Here is a 21,754-nt window from a genome sequence, read left to right as displayed (position 1 = left end):
ACCTTTGTAATACTGAAGCACTATTGGTTGCTTTGCCGCACCATATGTGCTGCAATAGCCAAACACAACGGAGTGCGAGAAGGACCGTTTCTGTCTGTGTGCCAAGGTTACAAGACAATGAGCAATTCTCAGCTCCCCGCTCGCTTCTCAGCACGTGGCAAGATTTGGACCACAGTGTCCTTGTTCTTCCTATGCCATGTCAGACCCCTTGGATTGCGGTTCAGCGGCCCAGTCTGGAATAAGGCAAGCAGCCTTCACGTTCTTCACAGCTCTCACAGGGTGCTGAGACCTGTGTGAAGTTAGGCCTGTCACAAACAGGCACGATATTAAATACCAGTCATGCTTGCGTGCCTTGTTTTCTTGTAATTATGGTAAGAGCTGCTCCTTTTACTGCCTGTCTGCCGAGATGAGGGATTAAAACCTTGGTTAGCAGTGCAGGAGTAATATAATTAAATACAGCAGCTCTGCCTGTCAAGAGGAAAAAGCAGATGTGTCATGAGAGAGCTTCTCTGTTAACTGCTGCATGGTGTAGGGATGCTCATTGCTGAGAAGTTCAGTTAGGAGTCCATCTAGCTAAAATCTGACTGAGTTTTCATACTTGAAACTGTTCCATCTGTGAAGCTAAAAAACCAACCTTTCCCCCCAGTGATTTACTGGTAGAGGACTGATGTATTGCAGAGGTAAGTTTTTGGTCAGTTCCATAGCAGATGAATAATGTGCGTACAGTCCTTTGGAAACAGTGTTGGGTAAGTGTGGGAGAGAGCTTAGTAACTGGTGGTTCTGTATTTAGAAGGTAAAGAATGCAGGTTCAGAAGATCGCTTGAGAGGCTGATATCTTCAGTAGGGATGCTTGTTGTCATGAAATTGTAACTCACCTTAAAGTGGTAGCTTTTCAAAGATTGCTCAGAGCTGCTGTTGAGACAGGTTTCCCAGAGCCTGGGATTTAGGAGCACAAATTCTACAAGTCAATGGAATTTTATTTTCCTCAATCTTTTAGTGTTTTTGAGTCTTCCTCCTTTCTGATGATCAATACACCATGTAGCATGATCCAGGGGATGGGATCAGGACCGAGACAACAAGGACTTGGGTCCCATTCCCAGTCTGACAAGTCACTTCCACTCTGTGCTCCAGTTCCTTTGTCATTCACATTGGGGTAGTGGTCCTGCTCCCCTTTCATGAAGGGCCGTGAGGGTGGGGGATGAGAACGACTGTATAAAGTAATAGGTATTTTTGTTTCCATAACCAGCTGGGCGCATGGGCTTTTTCCTCGCTGACTGTCTACGTGAATTTTGTTGCAAGGCCAAGAGTGATGCTGTGCAGATAAGACACCTTCCCAATTATAAATTGTCTGCGAGTGGCTCATTGGTTTTACATGTCTCTCCTCTGTGTGCGCTGCAGGAATTCCGGACGTGGCTGAGGGAAGAATGGGGCCGGACTCTGGAGGATATCTTCCATGAGCACATGCAAGAGCTCATCTTGATGAAGTTCATCTACACCAGCCAGTACGAGTAAGGAGACCCAGCTCTTTCCTAAACATCGGGGTTAGGGGCACCTGAACTTGGCCCAGTACACTGCTGTATTGTTGGATTGGTCTTCCTGGTTAACTGATAACCTTGTTGCAACACATGTGAATGGATCTTTTCCCTCCCACAGACTCCTGTTTTAGGGGCCTCTGCTGTGTTTGTAGAGAGGGTGGTATTTTCTGCACAGAAAATGAATGTATGTAATAGTCTTCATCAGGTCCATTATCTGGATTATGATAGTATCCCAGGACCTTAATTTGGATTGGGCCCTGTTTCACTGAGCACTGTACAGACACATGGTAAGACAGTTCCTTACTGTAAGTGTAGTGAAGGGTAAGATGCAGCAGGGGGACACAGTGATAGGCCATACGGTTACTTGGAATAGCTGTGTGCCCAGTAGATGGCTTTGGGTCATTTGATTTTGTGTGATCTTAAAATTGTACAAGCCTTCCCACCACAGCAAGGTGCAGTCCCCAGCGCAGGATTCTGTGAGTGGCTTAGGAAGACGCTCATTAAAATGCCAAGCAAAGAGATCTCCTTTGTGATTGAGGACCTGAATGTGAAAGTTGGAGCTGTAAGCTCTCATAAAGAGGTAGTGGGAAACAGTGGTCTGGGTTTACAAAAGGAGAGAGGAAGGAGTTTAGTTGAATTCTGCTGCTGTAATCAGTTGGTCCTTACAAACACCGTCTTCACCCAACACCCTAGATGTTATGCATGTGGATGTCACCTGACAGCATGGCTAGGAACCAAATTGACTTGGTAACAATGCAGCAATGAAGGAGATTGAGTGTTTGTCTCAGGGAGCTCTTGATGCTGACTGCCAGAGGACACTGGGTTCGTAAGGCTTCCAGAGATCCCCTGGGTCTGGGATCTACGTACTAGTTCACCACAGTGTTGTGTAAGGTCTCTACTGAAAGCCTGTGTCACACTGGTCATCATAATCATTGTGAAATGTATGTACAGATAATATGTAAGGGGTGTGTGTACGCATATGCTGGAAATCATCTTTATAAGGTCTGTGAGGGGGGGCCAGCCACCAGAAGTGGTAAACAAGTCTCTTTCAGGCAGAAGTTTGTCTGTCTACATGTAAATTGAGTATTGTATACTTCGTTGTGAAGTATTTACAGGGGATATTTACACCTTAAGTGAAATGCTAATCAAGTGATTGCAAAGTCTCCAGGGGAAATTACAGACAGTAAAACACAAGCAGGCTTATCCTGTTTGCAAGTGAAAACAATGAATTTTTCGGACTATAACTGCAGCTACAGAGACTGAATCTGCATCTTTCACCTAGGAGGTAAGTTGACAGTGGGTTTGTTTCATTAAAAAGGATCACAGCCAGGAGAAACTCTGGGAGAAGAATTTGGGTAAGATAGATTTAATTAGTATGACATCCTGCTCAGGACATCCAGGGCTGTGAACCACTTGTTACCCCTCTTCCTCAGCAAGTGAGAGCTTTGCTGCCACTAAGCTGTATCAGCTCCCTGACACACAAGCCTGTCTGCCTTGCCAGCAAACTCTTCAAGATGCTGCTTGCCTTGCAGGTAACAATCTGAGTTCCCCCAGAGATGTGTCTCTGCAGTGTTCAGACCCTCTCGCTGGACACATGGAAATTATTAGATTTGCTGCCTCCAAAGAGACCGAGCACACCAGCCTGTTAGGTCAGCCTGAAGACTCACACTTCACTTTAATACACAGCACTGAGAGGGTTTTGTAATAAAACAAGAGTAAGTTTAACAACAAAGGACAGAGATCTAAGTGATACTAAACAAGAGAAAGAGAGGTATGGTTACAGACTAAACAAAATAAAGCACGCTTTCTAGTGACTAAAGCTTAATCGTAGCAAGTTTCAGTCTTGGCCTAAGCAGTTTTCTTACTCACATCAAGTTACCAGCATCTCCAGCCCTCCAGGGCAGGGGAGCCACTGTTCACAGAATAAAATGGTGCTGTTCCCCAAGTGATAGAGAACTCAGATGTCTAATTGCTCCTTTTATATTACCCATTGTCTGTGCCTCAAGAGCCAGGAAGTTGTCCTGGGGTGCAGATTTTGTCCTCTGGTGTTCTTACTAAACTGCTGCTTGTTGGCTTTGTTTACTGGATATGGAAAGAAACTTCCATTGTCCTTTGCCTCCAGTCAGACAGCAGAATCCACATTACTTTGCCTAGGATAGGCTTCACATATGCACTGCCTCCCAAAGGCATTTTAAGATCATGGTCTCTGTGTATATAATGTCTTCTGCAGTTTCCACAGTATGCATCCGATGAAGTGAGCTGTAGCTCACGAAAGCTCATGCTCAAATAAATTGGTTAGTCTCTCTGGTGCCACAAGTACTCCTTTTCTTTTTGTGAATACAGACTAACACGGCTGTTACTCTGAAACAATGATTTCTGTGACCAGTGGGTCACCAGTGTATGGGTGGTATCTTACATGACTCCTTTTAGACATGCTGCAACTTCAATGTGTTGAGTGTAATGAGTATGTCAGGCCTGATATGAGTTACACTACAGTGGGCCCTCTGCCAGTGGCTCTTAGGGTCACAGTTAGACAGCAGGGCATCTTGTGAGTTAAGTTTAGGCTCTAGTATGCACGTTATGATTGTGTTTTATATGTAACCCTTTCTTTCCAGTACATTTGAATCTCTATTCTTTGTTAAACTTGCTTTAGCTGCCAACAAATCTAAGTGCAAATCTAAGCAGAGCTGAGTTCTCTAGTGTATCTGGTAAGCTGAGGTGTCCTGGTTCTTTTGGGAACAGAGGATCTGAGAATTCTGTAAATGTCCAGTGCATCAAGGGTGGGGCACTGCAGCGAGATGCCTGGAGGACTTGAGGGTTGGTGTATGCCTCTCGTTGACCTGTGAAGAGAGAGTAGTGCCTACGGAGACCTGGAGGGCAGTGCTTGTGTTGTCAGAGGCTGATGGTGTTGGAACTGACCCACAGCAGCCACAGACAAGGGGAGGTGGTAGCAAGGTGCCTCACAGCCCTGGAAACCCCTGGGAAGCATCATGGTCTAATAGATAAGGACTTTCCTGAGTGCACACTGTGTGGGTCAGGCAGTCAGCTGTTAGCCTCAAACATAAAATGAAAACTTGAAAGATAAGATGTTTGGCAGGTCTACTACGTTTGGATCTGTCCAGAATCAACGAAAACTCTGGGACTTCTGTCCAGAACAGGTTTGAGGCATTGGTACAGGAGAAAGAGGAGAACACCCCAAACTCACTTTGGAATAAAATGAAAACTCATGCTCAAAGCTGCCAAAGCACATATTTTGAAAAGTCAGCATTGGATGCAGCGTGGCTGACAGAGATGATGTTTGAGCTGGCAGAATAACAATGTAGAGTGAAAAAGAATGGCTTAGAGACTGAAAAACAAAGGTGCGAGTACAAAGAACTGAGCCTACACCTCCAAAAGCAGATTAGATGAGACGAGCAAATACAGAAGGGCAAAATGCACAGAGGTTGAGAGCCAAAAAGAGGAAACAAAAGGTATGTTTAGAGTGGTTAGACTTACAAAAATTTTCCCTGTCAGCAGACACAATAAGAGATCATGATGGTGGAACCCTCACTGAAAGTGATGTTATCAAATGTCAGTGGAGATATTATTGTGCCAATCTGTATCCCTCCTTAGAGCCACTCTGTAATACAGAAAGGAGAGTATGGAGGTGGAGCCATGGATCCTGGGAGAACAAATCGTGCATGCTATTGTGAAAGCGAAGCCAAGGAAAGCACCATGGGTAGATAGCGTACCAGCAAAACAGTTGAAGTGATTGGTGACTGCGTTATTGATCTTGTGGTAAATTTGCAGTGCTGTGTGGATGACTAGAAATTGGCTGGACAAAGGGAATCCAATCTTTCTGCCCTTACCAAAGAAAGATTACATAAGTGTAATAAGAATAGTATCATCTTGTTGTCGCACACAAGCCAAGTTTTGCTCTAGATAATCCAGGATTGCACAAAGCAAAGGATAAAAGCAGAACTTCCATCACAACAGGATGATTTCAGAGAGGGATGAGGCATGCATGATCGAAGTGTGAACATCTGTTGCATCATTGAAAAGTGCAGGAAGTATAATCTCCCACTAATCGTGTTTCATTGACGACTCAAAAGTGTTCAATACCCTCCGACCTGACTATCCTCGGAGGATTCCAACAGACGTGGGGATTCCAAAGCATCTCGTTGAACTCATTGCAAGTCTCTACTGTCAACAGCAGACCAGAGTGCGAACAGCAGCGGGTGATAGCAACTGGTTTTACACTGGACAGGGTGAGAGTCAAGTGTATGTTTTGTCCCCAAGCCTCTTCAGCATATGTACACAACTTGCTATGAGATAAGCCTTGGGAGGTTTTGACAAAGTGGATGGAGCTGAGGTTCCCATTGGTAAACACTTCTTAACCAACCTCAGATAGGTGATGAGACAGTGCTCTTTGCTACAACCACTGAGGGAATGCAAGGAATGTTGGAGTCTGTTTTTAATATAGACTATCCCTGAATGAGGTGAAAATGAAATGCATGCACATTGATGTGATTAACAAAAATGGAATGCACGTGGGCAGCACGATTAAGTCAAGTTGTAGAGCCACTAGATGAATTAAACTATCTGGGATCATAAATATCCACTCAAGAAGGCTGTTCCAACGAAATCAGACGACAACGGGGACCAGCTTGTCAGCAATGGCCTCCCTTATAAAAGTTTGGAAAAACCATGGTGTCTCAATATACAAAGGTTGAACTGGTGAAAAGCTTAATTTTCTCAATAGCGACCTGTGATTGTGAATCATGGGAAACTGGTGTTGCTGACAAGAAGAAAATGGAAGCTTTTGAGATGTGGTGCTGGCGAAGACTCTTGCAGATCTTCTGGATGGAAAACACAAATGTTTGTTATAGAAATATTATTGGAGAGAAGCTGCCCCTCCTCTTCGAAATCAACAGGCGCAAACTTATGTACTTGGGTTGCATCAGGCATGGAGATTAAAATAACCCTGAGAAAATGATCATGGAAGGAATGGTGATGGGTCGTCGTTGTAGGGGGCAACCAGTGAGGAGATAGAAAGAGGATGTGCAGCAGCTGCTGAGTGTTCAAAGCTAGCAATGGTTTGAGAAGGCTTCCAAAAAGTCTGCTGTGATGTCACCAATGTTCAGACATAAATAAATGTATCTTACTGAATTTTAAAATAATGTGAATATCAGTGATCCCTGCAGGCCATCTGCTGATTATATTTTTTAGCAGGAAATATGCTTTATACTGCGCTAAACACAAATTACACAGTGCCAGCTTCTGGGAACGTAGCAACTAGCAGTAAATGTCATTTTCAAAGCTATCAGAAGTTAATTGTTTCAACAGATATTTAAATAGGCTCCACTCACCTTGGGTTCCTCTAGTGCTGCCAGAAATAGGGGTGGGTTGACATGCTGTAGCTTAGGTACAAGTACAGTCTTTGCAGATTGACAGATCTCTTAGCCAAACGGACTCTTTGGAGGTGGGGAAGGGGGGTTGGGAGAGGTGGGGTAGGTGGATGTGTGCTATGCAAAATCTTGAGTGCTTTTTAAAATACCAGAAAGTGAATATCTTGCCCCTTTTGTTAACAGACCTCTTTAGAAGATCCAAGGCAGGCAAGGGGAGTGGAGGGTAGCCTAAGTTCTTGGCGAAGAATCAATATCGCGTTGTTCTCTTGTAAACGGCCTGACCAACTTCTGTTCTGCAGCAACTGCTTGACGTACCGACGCATCTACCTGCCTCCTAGCAGCGCTGATGACCTCTTAAAGCCGGGTCTCTTCAAGGGAACATATGGGAGCCACGGCCTGGAGATTGTCATGCTGAGTTTTCATGGGAAGAAAGCCAAAGGGACTAAAATAACTGTGAGTGTGTTTTTCTCTCTCCTGAGCTCCCTGAAGGGTTCCAACTGCCTTGAAATCAGGGTAGTAAACTGCAGCCCTTCTTGCTTTCTCTTGTGTCAGGGATCTGTGTGATAGAGGTGATTGGGGTAGGGAGGGATGATGCAGTGGTTAGGGAACAAGCCTAGGATCTGGGAGACCTGGGTTCCATTACCTGCTCGGCCCTGTGTGACCTTGGACAAGTCACTAAGGCCCAGATTTGGGCTCCTAGCTTCCGTTGACTTTGCTGGGGTTTAGAGGTCTGGGTATTACACTGACTTGTGCCTCAGTTTCCTATCTGTAAAATGGCTATAATAGCACTGGGATGCTCTGAGAATAAAGCGCTCAATACTATGGTGACTGGGGTCAGATAAGTAACTTAGAGAAGGGTATAATAACTTTGTCACAGCAGAACCAACTTACCTAGGGAATTGGTGGGAACAAACTCCTTGTTATGTAGGAGAACGTACAATTTCCTGGGGGGGGGGGGGACACTCATTAGCCTGGCTATTCTCTGCCTTTGGGGAAATGCCATCTAGGCAAATAGTCCAATGCTAGGATTTTCCAGAATGCTGGGCTACTATCTGTCTTGTCTTCTGCCTGTGCAGCAGCGAAATCCTACCGTGCAGAGCTTCTGCTGGCCTGTGAAATGCTTTTGAATCCAGAACGCCTACTCCCACCCCCAGTCCATTCTGTGGGAACATCTGGTTATGTGCTTCTCGGAGCAGATTACCTGTATCTGAGATTTCCCCCGCCCCTCACAGACACGAGCAGCCATCCCTTTCAACCTTGCAGGCCCACCCTAACACATCACTCAGTTTGTACCATCTGTTCTGATAAAGTCTCCACATACGGGCTGGGCCTTGATGCCATATCCCAGGTGCAGGGGTGATGCAGGCAGGTCCAGGGCCATGTGCTGCTGGGATTTGGGTGGGACCTTTTAATGGACAAGCAGGGGGTGCTGTTGTGGAACTGGGCATTGCCCGGGTGGAGGAAACTTGCTGGCCAGCTGCAGGGGTACCGGTGTCCGAGCTTTTGGCATGAGCTCTGTTCCGTGGTGTCCTGAAGCGTGGTTTCTGTTCCTTGCTGCAGGGAGATCCCAATATCCCAGCTGGCCAGCAGACGGTGGAGATCGACCTGGTGCACCCCATCCAGCTCCCTGACATCGAGAACCTGCGCAACTTCAATGAGCTCTCCCGCATCGTCCTGGAGGTGCAGGAGCAGGTGCGCCGGGAGCAGCAGCAGCAGGAGGAGGAGGAAGGGCAGGGCGAAGGGGAGGGCCACTCCCGACAGGGCGACTCGCAGCAAGCAGAGCAGCCTGCGCAGAGGGATGACGCTGGGGCTGAGGGGACTGAGGCTGCGGGGGCAGCAGCAGCCCAGGAGTCGGCGCCAACCTCGCAACCCTTTGTGCTGCCTGTGGGAGTCATATCGAGGAACGAGGATTATCCCCGGACCTGCCGGATGTGGTAAATGAATGTGGTTAATCGGCCTTTCCCACACACCCTGCCCCCCCACAAGCAACTGAGACCTGCTCAGAAAGAGGCCGAGTTATTAGCACTGCTCCCTCGTCGCCCCTCCCCTGCCCAGACAGGACATCCAGCCTGAACCCCAGGGGAAAATATAGGGGTGAAAACCCCCCAGAGCCTTTCTGCATTGATACCCAAAGCATGATGCCCCCTGCCCCAGCGCTCAGTCTGAGCTTACCATCTCTTATCAGTACTCCATCCTCTATGGCTCCATCTAGTGCAATCTCCTTTGCTCTTTTTACCTCCTGGCAGATAGCAAGCAGGGGCAGGAGGGTTGTCTCTATCTCACCTCCTCTGCAGATCCTGCCCCAGCGTGCCCTAGGGCATAATCCTTCCTGTATTTTACCTTTATTGCTCTGTTTCTCCATGAGCCATTTGCCCCTTTTCTCCCTGTTCCTCAGGATCCTCCCTAGCTGGGTCCTTCCTACCTGTGCATCACACTTTTTTCCCAAGACCATGGGAATGTGCTGCCCTTTCCCTCGGACTCTGCTTCAGGGCTTGTGCGCTTTGAGCCGAATCCTGCAAGGTGCTCAGCACCCTCAATGAATGGGATCTGTGGGGATGCAGAGCAGCTTGCAGCATGATTTATTTTCTGATAGTGGGGGTGCTGTTTTCAGTGAGGCACCTTGCTAAATGAAGGCGTGGGGGGAAAGAGTCTAGATCCAAACAGAAATGATCCTCAGCCAAACATCTGTGCTAACTAACTTGCAGCGGGTCATTCCAGGAATCCACAAAGGCCGGATTCCAAACAAGAAGCAACACACTGTTCACATGTGCCCTTCTCACTGCATGCGAGGGGCTTTGCACTAAATTTTACCCACCTTTCCTCCACAGCCAGGATGTGGCCTGGTTACGCAGGTCTCATGCCCCCTCAGCCTATCAGCCTTTGTTTAGTCTGGTTTGATCCTTGAAACTGAAGTCAAATCCTCGTGTGTATAGCTGCAGGGATGTTAGGTTAGCTTCCATGTACCGATCCTTAGCTTAGTCAGATACTGTAGCTGCACTTAAAGGAGCAGGTGAGTGTTTGTAGCATTGTTCTCATGCTTGTGAAGATGGAGGCAATGGCTCTTCATGCTGCAGGGCGTGAACTGATTGCTTCAAAGTCAGCAGGTAAAACTCCCCCTTTGTGCAGCATGGCACATCTACTCAGGTGCATTCTGGGGTCGTTTGATTTTCCTCTGAACCATCAGGTCCTAGCCGTTGGTGGCTGGTCTAGATGGACCTCACGTTTGCTCTGGTACAGAAATTCATCTTAAGCTGCCACAATGATGCAGTTCATGTTGTTGTTTTTCCTGCTTCTCTCCCTCTCTGTAGTTTCTATGGCACGGGGCTCATTGCCGGACATGGCTTCACCAGCCCTGAGCGAACGCCAGGCATCTTCATTCTCTTCGACGACGATCGTTTTGGGTTCATCTGGCTGGAGCTGAAATCCTTCAGCCTCTACAGCAGGATCAAGGTCTCTTTCCAGAATGCCGCAGCGCCGTCCCGAGAGGCCTTCGATGAAATGCTCAAAAACATTCAGTCAATGACGACTTGACAGGCGGCCCCTGGTGGACAGAGGAGGGATTGCGAAGAAGGCTTCTGCTCTCTCCTGCCAAGGACAGAAGCCTTGCCTGTGGTACCTCTGAACAAAAGCATGCACTTTTCAATAAGGCCTTTTTGCCAAAATCTACACATCCCTGTTAGAATATAAACAGAATCCCCACACTGCTCCCTGGCAGTACTTTCTATATAGCCTGCGACACAGCTCTGCATAGTGAGAGGGAACCTACACAGGAGGGAAATGAGCATGCTTGCATTTTTAAAAGAATGTATCAGAGCAAAATTCCTTAGAGGCCAATGTTGAGGAACGTGTAAATCGATATAGCGGATGTGTTATATACGTGCGCTCTGCTCTAGCCATTGGCACATCCCTGCAGAAGGCAAACCCTTCAGTGAAGTGTCGTGTTAAATCTTTCCTGCAATCGGCCCAATCTAACAATTTGAAGACTTGATCACCACCCAAAAACCCCACACCCCCACCTGCAAATTATCTGCCAATTTATTGCGTGGCTCAAAAATGACTAATGTGTGTTTCGCCCCCTCCAGGGCCCTTCCTTATAATGCAGCCTTGATGGAAAAACCTGAGGTAGCTCTGCCCTTGGTTTGGGAATCAAAGTGGGAGTCAACAGTAAGAGAAGGGATTTCCACTGCAAACAGCTCCACAGGTACCCTCGTGCTTCCTCCCAGAGCTTGCTGCCCCCATGGCCCTCTTGGACTCTAGTCTGATTCTGACTAGAGGCCAAGGGGGAATCATAGCTCCCTTTATAGGGCCCCAGTATGGAACTCCAAACAAAACCAGTTCAGATTGGAGGAGAATCTTCTGCAGTTTTAACTCATTTTAAGTGGCTCTTTTTAAAGACTTTTAAAGTTCTCGTTTTAAAGAACTAAAAATCCTCTAAATATGGTGAATTTCTGACTGTCACCTCTGCACGCTCGCTGGATGGCAGCCGCTGTGAAATGTGATTTCTGGCTAGGCCAGTGCCTGTGATGTGTTTCCCCCTGGGCAGTGTAAGGAAGCAGTTAGGAATTCCATGGTGCTGTGGTTCATTCTGGTGCCTCTCAGTGGCTTTACTGACACTTCACTGGGAACGTTTTGTTTATTTTTCAGTGGCCCCTGTAGACTTCTGTCTCTGATGGCTTCCCCTGTCCCCATACTGCAGGGTTCTTGTATTCTTTCCCCTACCTAACACGGATTTCTCTTCTAGTGATACCCCCTCACTCCTGTGTTGTCCCAAATCACAATCACTGCTGCTATCTCAGGAAGCTTTTGCTCTTAATTTCCCGTAGCTACTCTTAACATAGCTATCTGAGCTCTGCTGGAAGGTGCAGGTAGGTGGGAAGGAGTCCAGAATTCCAGCCACCATCTCCTACCTGGCAGTGGTCTGCTTCAAAAGCAAAGGAGCTGCTTGCCTCAGAGACCCGTTAAAGTGACTGGTAGCTGACTGTAGGTCAGGCAGTAGGTAACTGTGCAGCAGGAGGATTATGGTTCGAGCCCCATCTCTCTCATCCACGGATCGCAAGTTTTCCAGACACTTTTGTTCTCTTCAGTCTTGGGTAGAAAGAGATGCAGGAATCCGCAACTGAATGAAGGAGGAGGAGTAGAGGTGTAACATATCAAGGGAACTGCCTTCCTTTTCCAGTTTCCTCCATCTCTTTGCCTTGAGCCTGGGATCAGGGGCTGGGAGAACCGCAGCTGTGAGGCAGCTGATGGATAACTGTGCATTTTAACATCTCTCCTGCTATTGATCACTTGTCAGCTATTATAGAAGCGATCTCCCCAACAGCTTCTTTTGGGGCAGATTGTGGGAGCGGGGATATAAGGAAAGGCTTGACTCCAAGTGAAATTTGCGTCCTTTTTTCCCAATCCCTTTTGGAGAGGAGGAAGACTGTTAAAGATTGCGTCTTTCAACCCCCATCAGAGCGCCTCCATCTGTGGGACGACTCCTTGTCTTGCAAGTTCTCCCCCTTTCCACCTCTGACCCTCCAGATCTCCGTTTGTAAGCAGGAATACATGCGCAATGGGGTGGGATGATTTGTGCTGCTTTTGTGGGAGAGACTAGCTCATTGGCTGACTTCACTGATAACAGGAAACTTATTCCCTCCTGTTGCAGTTTTGTTGCTGCTTCTCCGACTTCAGCCTTCACATCATTCCCTTCCTGAGCTGCACGTGAACAGTGGTGTCCCTCAGTGGCTCAGAGCAGCAGGTTGTGTCACTCATGGGACTAATCCCTGTCATATCAAGTTGCATGAATCTTTGTGGATCAGAGAGAAATTCTGGGCACTTCTCCTTCCCTTCCTACCCAATTGTCCCTAGCATGAACCATACCGAGGCATACATCAGAGTGAGAGGGCCTTTGGAATGTTAGTAGTGTTCGTTTGGATAACGTATACAAACGAGGCAGGCTCAATGTAGCTTGAGGGGCTGTGCCTCTTTCTACCCCAGCAGGAGAGAGAATTAGCTTTCGTCCCACACCATTGCTAAGGCTGTGGAATGCTGGCAGGGTGTTTATTTCTCTGGTCATTGGTGCGTGGGCACAGGCTAAAACCAGCTTCTCAACCTTAGTTCTGAATTTCCTTTGTGTCCTTCACACCAGACGCTCAGAGCTGCACCTGTGCAAATGCACAAGCAAAAAGAAGCACTGGCTATTGCAGGTGCAATTGTGCAGGCTAATTAGGTGTCTGCAGGTGTGAGTTGCGCGGTAGGCATTTGAGCAGCCATTTTCAGGTCTAATTTCTAAGGCAAAAATGTGCCCATAACTGCCCTAATTTACATATGCAAATCAAAAATCTGGCCCTTAACAGACTCTCCTGAATTGTTTCTACAGTAGCACTTAAATGAACCTGCATTTAATACAATATGGGCACTTGACCTGAGAGACTCGTGACTCCTTTGGAGTTGTTCCATCAAACATAGACCCTTATATTGACTCGGTAGCCGATCTCAGAGTAGAACCAATCCCTTGTGTGTTAGGTACCCAGTTGGGGGAATGTGTAAAGAGAATGTGTACACCAAGATTTATTAAAATGATGTTATGGGTCGTGATTGCCGCTAGACTGCCCCGTATTTAAGTCTGGCTGCGGAGTTGGGGCGGGGGGAACCCTGCTTTTGTAACCTGTGGCCCCAGGACATCATGCCGTGGAAGATGGGGGAGCTTTTCACAAATATAATCTTGATGCTTGTGTTCGAGTCCTCTTGTTAGGCTGTCAGCACTTGCCCAGCAGTGTCTGGTCTCCAGGCTGGCGCAGTGCCCCCCTTAGAGCGTGTGTCTACATAATATTTTAATGGCAGCTTTCGAGTTCTTCCATGGATGCCCTTTGAACTCGAGATGTGTTTGGCACGGTAGCCAGCTCTGCACCCAGTGAGAGGGCTGTGCAGAGACCCGCGTGTGCTGCAGCACCTTTGCAGAGACTGCTCTGCCCTTTTAGAAGCTCCTTTCTTCTGTAGGGTGCCCGACTAACTTCAGTGTCAGAACGTACCTGGCCGAACTGCTGGCACATCATGGCTTTTATTCTCTTGCTGGAGAGACAGTGACTGGAATCTGGGCTCATGCCAAAAAAAGCCCTTCAATCTTGTGACATTCAGAGGCGAATTCCCTTTGATCTGGCCCTGTGTGAATGGAAAGTTGGCGGAGGTCTGAAGCCATGGCAATTGGTACTTCACCTCTGGGGAGCAGTGGCCTCCCATGCTACAGTCTGTGTAGGGGCCTTTGGACCAAGGTGTACCCGTGTTTTTCGCGGAAAGGTAGAATAAAGAAAAGCTGCCGTGAAGAGTTTGACACGGCAGCTTTCAGAGTCAGGCTGCAGAAGGGCAGAGAGAGAGAGAGAGAGGAGGGGCACTTTGTAGGCGTAAGCTACACAAAAACATCAGCAGGTTCAGTGGGGCAGTCTCATCGGTGGGGTGGTAATTTTAAGCGGTGTCTTGCCAGTCACGGAGGGGTCTGGCCATGGACCTAGTGCCTACTCCCATGACAGCGTACACAAGTGATAGTGTCAGAGGTCTAGTCTGTCTGCACTGATTCCTGCAGGCTGTAACATGCCCTGGAGGGCGAGATTTTATATCCTGTCCCCGGCCAGCTTCCTGAGTCCTACTGGCAACATAGCCAGTGACTAATCAAGGATTTTTTTTTCCCCTCTGGAGAATGCCACTTACTGCAGATGGGGCCCAGCAAGACCCTCTGCTTGTGTGAAAGCTGAGTGGGGGAAACCGCAACAGAACATGGCTGTTTCTCTCATGAGAGCTTCATGCAGCAGGGTTCTCCCCCCTCCCTCCCCCCCCAACTTTCAGCAGAGGCAGGTGACATCTGGGTTGGTAAAACTGACGTGTGACCAGTGGCGTAGTCCCGGGGAAATGGAGTTTACCCCCCTTCTTATTTGGGGAATATGGAGTTTAGTTTAGGTTATTTACCCACTTTCTTTTTTACCGTACGCCACTGTGTGTAACGATGCATCCAGCACCAATGTACAGCAGTTTGTAATGCTGATGCATTTGAGGATAGACCTCAATACAGAGCTACTGTAGCGCTTTTCAGAATGAGAACTGACCCCACAGAGCCCTCCCTTTTGTAGTGCTGCACTTCCTGTCCACCCGAAAGGGAATGCCACCCATGAGGCCGGGGTGGCTGAGCGATGGAGGTGTTTGTATCACTGTGAAATCGTAAAGCTGGGGATAGGGTTGATCCCTGACAACGGTTTTTACAACAACTGGAAAACAGCGTCACTCCTGGCGGGGGAAGCCTCTGGCTAGGCATCATCTCCCGAGTGTTACGGAGCTTGCGTCATAGCAAAGCAGTCCTGACGCTTGCGCTAGGCCAGTCACTTGCAGATGGAGTATGGTCTGTTGTGCCCCTGAAAACTGGGGCGTGAAACCCCTGTTTAAAAGTATTTAAATGATGGCATAACCGCTCTGTACTGTAGATCAGCTTGAAAAACTTACTGGTCTCTCCACCTGAACTGATCACTGGCAGTGGGGGGATAGTCTTACTCCGAGCTCTCCTCCCGTTCAGTAGGTCCCTTGCTTTTAGTCCAGGTCGAGATGATATTTTACCCTGCATTAACAGGACTCTGCACTAGTCTAGTCCCTCCAAGCCAATGGTCTCCCAGTATTTTACCAAAAGCAAAGGGCTGCTGCTGCAAGCCCTCTCTGCTCATGGGGGGACCGATCCAAAGCCCATTGGAGTCGATGGAAAGACTCCCAATGACATCAGTGGGTTTTGGCTCATGCCCAGAATGCTTGCAGGATCGGGCCCTCTCTGAGTGGCTCCAGATGCCTCCGGCAGCCCTCTGCTTCGCCCATGGGGAGCCTGTAGAAAAGCAGGGTCGGCTGTTGTGGCTGGTAGCACAGGAGAACTTCTCAGGGGTGTCTGAATCTGCGGCGGGGGAAGTAAGCATGTTCCATGTTTGTACAGTGCCTAGCACGGTGGGGTCCTGCTCCGTGACTGGGGCTCCTAGATACTGTGATAATACCAATAATCACCTGTGCTACAGTGGCATAATGAAAGCTGGAGTGCAGAAGCGTCTGGTTGTGGGAAGGGTTTTCTCTAATTAGCAGTGTTGCGTAGCATAAGTGCATTTCAAGCGTGTGGAATCCTGTCACTTGGTATCGGGAGGTTGATGGGCCTCTCTTGTGGGTTAGTTGAAGAATTGTCATTGGGTGGGGGGTGGTACCGTGTTTCCAGGCTCTGTGTTCCTCTGGGGTGAAGGCACTTGTCCTTGGGAGGAGCAGTTGCTTACAAGGGAGGGGTCTGCGTGTCTGAGCTGGCCCAAGATGAGGAGCTGTGTGGTGGAGTTTGCATCTTCTAGGGTGCGACAGAGTTCCCACCTTTTTGGGGGCATCTCCGTTTCCCAGTGTTTGTGCACTGTCCTGTGAGTGGTGCTTGAGGGGAAACACCTGTTAGAGGAGGCTGAGATGGAGACTTAAGGCACCCTGTGTCTCTTCTGTAACAGTGGAAAGCCTTTGGGGAAGGTGCCCTGTACGCAGACAGGAAATAGACTCCGGCTGGTCAATCTGTTGGTCTAGGAATGCTCTGCTGGCAGTAGCGCCGAGGAATACATAAACCAAACCCCTGCAATCTGCACTGCAACCTGACCTAGCAGCTACTGGACAAACCATGGCTCAGCATCCTCTAAGAGGTGTTTCCATGGAAGCACACTCAGGATAGTGCATGAACATTAGGAGTCAGAGATGCCCATGAAGCAGCTGGAAACTCTGTCACACCCTTGGAGACTTTCCTGAATGTGGGTTTATTTCTAGCTCAATATCACATCCAGCAAACCTCATAGAACCTGTAACGACGAGTAAGATGTCCATGTGTTGGGCTGGAATTTTTTTTAGCTGTAAACTGCTGTGACCCAACAGGACTCTGCACTGGTACAGAAGGTTTTTGGCAGTCCAGATAGACTTGTAAAGTTCTGTTTACTTAGAGAGAATGCAAATGTGTAGCTTTGGGTATCCACTTTCCCCTGCAGTTGCTGTCTGTTTCGAACAGTGTGGCTGCAGCAATTCTGGCACGAGGTATCAAGGGAAGAGATGCAGCTCCTTAGGAAATGATAGGGGAAAGGAGGTAACTTCTACAGAAGACGTGCTGTGGAGAAGCAAACAGCTGGAGAAAAATGAAACAGGCTCAATTTTTACTGGATGACTCTTTTAATTTAAGGAGCGTTTTTTTTAAATTTTTATTTAAAACTAATCACTGAGCATAATGCAAGTGCTGGTTTCATGTGTTGAAATGGGGCTGTTTGATCTCAGATTGCTAGCTTAGAAGATAATATATAATTTTGTGTGTGTGGACGGCTACTCACATGGCCAAACTTCTTTCATTGTGTCCAGCTGCCACAGGATTGCATGTTGGTATTTGTGGTCCCGGGCAGACAAGCAGTGGAACGTACAAGATACTTGAGCTCAGTCTGAAGAATGAGGTAACTTATGTAAATGTGAGTGCAACTGGTTTTTGTGTGTGTGCGCTAAATTAAAATGTGTAATTATATATGGGGTTTTTTGTTTGGGCTGCACTCTAATTTTCAATCTTGACAAAAAAGCACTTAAGTTAGTTGTGTTCATTTGCTTTATCAAAGCAATATGCCCTTTGTTGGTTGATTTTTTTTTCTGCCCCCCCTTCCTTCCCCTAAATAGTTTTTCCCCTATTCCTGTGCGTATCCTTCATTAACAATTTCATGTGGCACAGACTACAGTCTCCAACTGGCCTTTCAGAGTAAGGTTCATATCTGGTGTCAATACCATTGTTGTCTTAAGTGTTTGTAAAGTGCCATGTGCATCCTATGACACAATATAAGTAACACGCCAGCTATCTGCCTTCTACAAATGGTAGCAGAGAGAGGAAAGGCGAACTTTCTTTCTGAAATGCTGCTTGATCCTCCCTTTCTGGCACTTAAACCTCTTATGCTACAAACATTAACATGAAAAATCAGAACTGTAGTTTAAACAATGCACCTGTCCCAGTTTGTGCCCTTTTGTGGGGGCGGAGGGGGATTTTTTGCCTCTGCTTGTATTTGGTTTGGGGAGGAAAGGGATTGTTCCGCAAAAGACAGCAGTGATTTTGCAGTGCTTGCCCGCTGCATCCCAGGTGTCGGGTAGAAAGCTGTGTGAACAAAGTGTGTGTGTGTGACTTTTACACCTATCATGATTACCCAAGGAGCCTTTTCCAATTTAAAATAATAAAAACAAAAATTTTGTGAACTTAGTCTTGTCTGTTTTTTCCATAGAAATGTGGCTGTTACACATTCAGCACATTTAAAGGTCTGAAAGTTGTTACCCCAGCGTGTCAATTTCCCCTGGGCTCAGATGAGGGATGAAGGAGTTGATGCAAGGAGATCTGTAAAATTTGTTTATTGCCTAAACTTTCAGGAGTGACTACTGATTTTGTGGGTGCCTAGTTTGAGAGACCTTTTTAAAGGCTCCTGATTTTCAGAGGATAGGTTATCAGTGCTTTGAATGTGGCCTGATTTTCAAAAGGTGCCTTAAAGCATCCAAAACTCTTGAAAATGTAAGTCTACGGTATGTATTTCGGTTTGGTATTGAAATTTGCTCTGTAGAAAGCGTTTCAAAATGGTAAGACTTATAGGAGTGTAAACATGGACCTCTGTCTTGTTAAGGGCATACTGTGGGGGCTGTAGCACTGCAATATAAAGGGTAAGACTAGCATACTAGTTAACTGCTGACATTTTCCCTTAACTGCTCTAAAATCCACATACCTACTCAAACTTTTATGTTGAAATTTGCTTTGCCTCACTGGGAGTTATGGTGGGATTTCTGGTTCAAATTTGGGCTCATTTGAGTGAAGAGTACCAAATTACCATCCCCTTACGTTTCACATCATCAACCTTTTTACCATTCTGATGTCTTTTTGCACCTCCTGGGGCACAAACAAGGCTTCGGATCCTTGCCACACTGATATCATCCACTCAGGTTTGATCTCAGCTGGTTTCCAGACCCTACCGCTCTTTTGGGGAAGCAACGTTTTCAAAGTTATTCAGGACAAAAGTGGAATCTCCAGTGGGGCTAAGCTGACGTATGAATCATTTTGCTCGTCTGCAGCGGGACAGGAGCTCCGCCGCAAGCCAGAATGTTGGCAGGTAGCTTGAGGTCAGAGTAAATGGGTGGCTTAAGGTGCCAGGCTGTGGCCCTTGAACCTGAGCGACGCTCATATACAGTTCAAGTCCAGCCTGGGACAGCTTTCTGAGCGCATGTTGTGCACACAGGTTACACTCTGCAGGGCCTTCTTTGGGGAGTTTTGCCACAAGAGCAAAGCTTCTGGTTTAACGGACGATCCTTCAAAGCACTCTAGCATAGCTAAAAGTGATGCAAGTCTGGGGTCATTTGATCCAGGGGTTCCTCAGCTACAGGGTGCCCAATAAGGAACTGTGTTTAATTTTCAAATGGCTCTAAAATCAATGTGCACGGGAAATTGTCTTGAAAACTGGTATGCAACAACAAGGGCAGGACAGAGTATGTGGCAGAAATGTTGGGTCATTTGGTCAAGGGGTGACTTCAATACAGTCTCCCAACAATGAGTTGCTCATTACATTTTCTGATTCTTAAACTATTTTTGGTGCAGAGCTACGGAAAATCTGATCCTCTGGCCCTCATGAAATTATCATGAACTGCCCCTGCAATCACCTACTGATCGACCAGTTTGGAAGTATTTCAAATTATGGCACTCTAAGAAGTTTAGCACCTCTCTTTAGACATTTCTCCTCTGAAAACTGTTGTTTTCTCATAGTCCTTGGTGACTGACTCACTGATTAGTGTGTTCACATGGTATCTTAAAGAAACAAGCACTGCCCTTGAATAGAAGGGTCATGAGTTCAGATTCTCTCTAGAGTTGTGCCTTTCTCTTGGTGTCTGGGGCCACCATGGAAGTCCCTTCGAAATAGTGAATGGTGTACACTCCCAATGCCATCCCCCACATCCTGTCCTGGGCAGTGCTGTTCTGGATATTTAGCCAGGGTGAGTCCTGGCCATGACCAATCAGTTCTCCACCCCTGAAATGTTTTCTGAACGGTTGCAAAGTCTAGGCTGCAATGTGGCTCCTGCTCTCCCAGCCCCAGAAAGTATGATAAACCCCCAAGGTGGGGTGGGGAGTGAAGGGGATGGGACGAAGTTCCATCTATGTGAATTGCCGAAAGGAGACACTTCTCACGGGCTAGTGCAGATATTCCAGATTTCATCAAGCGGTTCTTTGATTTTAACTGGCCTCCTTCTAGAGAGACCCCCTCAGTGGGACCTGAACGTGCCCTGGGCCTGCAGCCTCTCCAATTGAGTAACAGAAGTAAGTGGTGGTATCTCCCAAACACCAGTCACTTGTGACACCAAAATGAGCCATTCCTTGCTGTGCCCCTCCCTTCTCCTTCCTTGCCACAAGGAATGGACTAGTGATCCTCACTAGACATCTGATTTGCTGCTACTTTGAGAGGATGGACCAGCTCCCGCTGCTCAGAGGTTGGGGATGGTGCTGGGGGAGCTACAGACAGAGACACGCACAGCATGCCCCCCTGAGCCAGCTGCCCAAGAATGGAGAATATGGCTTTGGTCCAGGCATGAACTTCCAGAACAGACTGGTTCCTTTGGTCAGACCTGGCAACCCCTCAAAGTCCTTTCCAGGCCTACATTTCTGTGATGTATGGTTTTTTTCTATCTGTCAAAGGTATAAAAGCTCTTGGAGATGTGATTTATTACTGGCCATTATCATGAAAGAAAAAGGTTCCCTCGTGTGTACAGTTGTAAATGTGGTAACTATAAGGAGGGACCAAAGTGTTCAGCTTTTTCTGTGAGAAGGTGATTGCTATCAACACAAAAGCATTCCACATTGGCTTAGTGCCTGCTTTTACTGTTTCTCAACTGTTTCCTCCCAAAGCATTAGACCTCTATGGGCAGCCAGCTGCATTGTTTGGGCTGGTTCTTTCTGTTTGTCTCATCTCTGTCATGCAAATTCCTTGTTGCTTTCTGAAGCCCACAATTCAAGAAGGATGTTGATCGATTGGAGAGGGTTCAAAGACGAGCCACTGGAATTAAAGGATTAGAAAACATGCCTTCTAGTGATAACCTAAAATTGTTGAGCTCATTGCGCCTCACAAAGAGAAGAGTAAGGGGTGATTTGATCAGTCTTTAAGTATCGGCATGGGGAACAAGTATTTAATAATGGGGTCTTCAGTCTAGCAGAGAAAGGTCTAACACCATCCATTGGCTGGAAATTGAAGTGAGACAAATTCAGACTGGAAATGAGGTGTAATTTTTTACCAGTGAGGGTAATTAACCATTGGAACGATTTACCAAGGGTTGTGGTGGATTCTCCATCACTGACCATTTTTAAATAAAGATGAGATGAGTTTTCTAAAAGATCTGCTTTGGGAATTGTTTTGGGGACATTCTCTGGCCTGTGCTACACAGGGGCTCAGGGTGGATGATCAGCATGGTCCCTTCTGGCCTTGGGATCTATGAACTCTGAGCCTGAGCCTGGACCTTTTCTTCATGGAGCAGGCCCAGAGGCATCAGCTGGAGCAGCTGAGTAAGGCTGGCAGGAGTGGGCCTCTTTGTCTTCTGAATACACCATTTATACGTCCCAGTGTGAGCTAGCTAGGTTGACCAGATGTCCCAATTTTATAGGGACAGTCCTGATTTTTGGGTCTTTCTCACATAGGCACCTATTATGCCCCCCACCTCTTGTCCCAATTTTTGACACTTGCTATCTGGTTAGCCTAGAGCTACCCAGAATTCTGGCCATGGTGAGTGATGCAGGTACCTAGGGCAGACACAGACAGCGGCAGCATTTCCTCTCCCAGA

General features: G+C 47.2%; 1 protein-coding gene across 4 annotated transcripts in view; it reads left to right on the top strand.

Annotated features, from left to right (window-relative positions):
- Positions 1 to 18,155, top strand: part of FBXO31 (F-box protein 31) — a 40,626-nt gene extending 22,471 nt beyond the window's left edge. For all 4 annotated transcript variants that reach the window (XM_037878181.2, XM_037878180.2, XM_037878179.2 and 1 more), the window contains 4 exons: positions 1,399 to 1,508; positions 7,222 to 7,375; positions 8,483 to 8,856; positions 10,231 to 18,155. In XM_037878181.2, coding sequence (XP_037734109.1) covers positions 1,399 to 1,508; positions 7,222 to 7,375; positions 8,483 to 8,856; positions 10,231 to 10,453 — 861 coding nt within the window. In that variant the 3' untranslated portion in view covers positions 10,454 to 18,155. The remainder of the gene's footprint in view (positions 1 to 1,398; positions 1,509 to 7,221; positions 7,376 to 8,482; positions 8,857 to 10,230) is intronic.
- Positions 18,156 to 21,754: the final 3,599 nt, after the last annotated feature.

This window comes from Chelonia mydas, chromosome 12 (genome assembly GCF_015237465.2).
Source record: "Chelonia mydas isolate rCheMyd1 chromosome 12, rCheMyd1.pri.v2, whole genome shotgun sequence".
Taxonomy (NCBI): Eukaryota; Metazoa; Chordata; order Testudines; family Cheloniidae; genus Chelonia; species Chelonia mydas.
The sequence above is the reverse complement of the archived record's forward strand: the minus strand, read 5'-3'. Positions and strand labels throughout refer to the sequence as shown.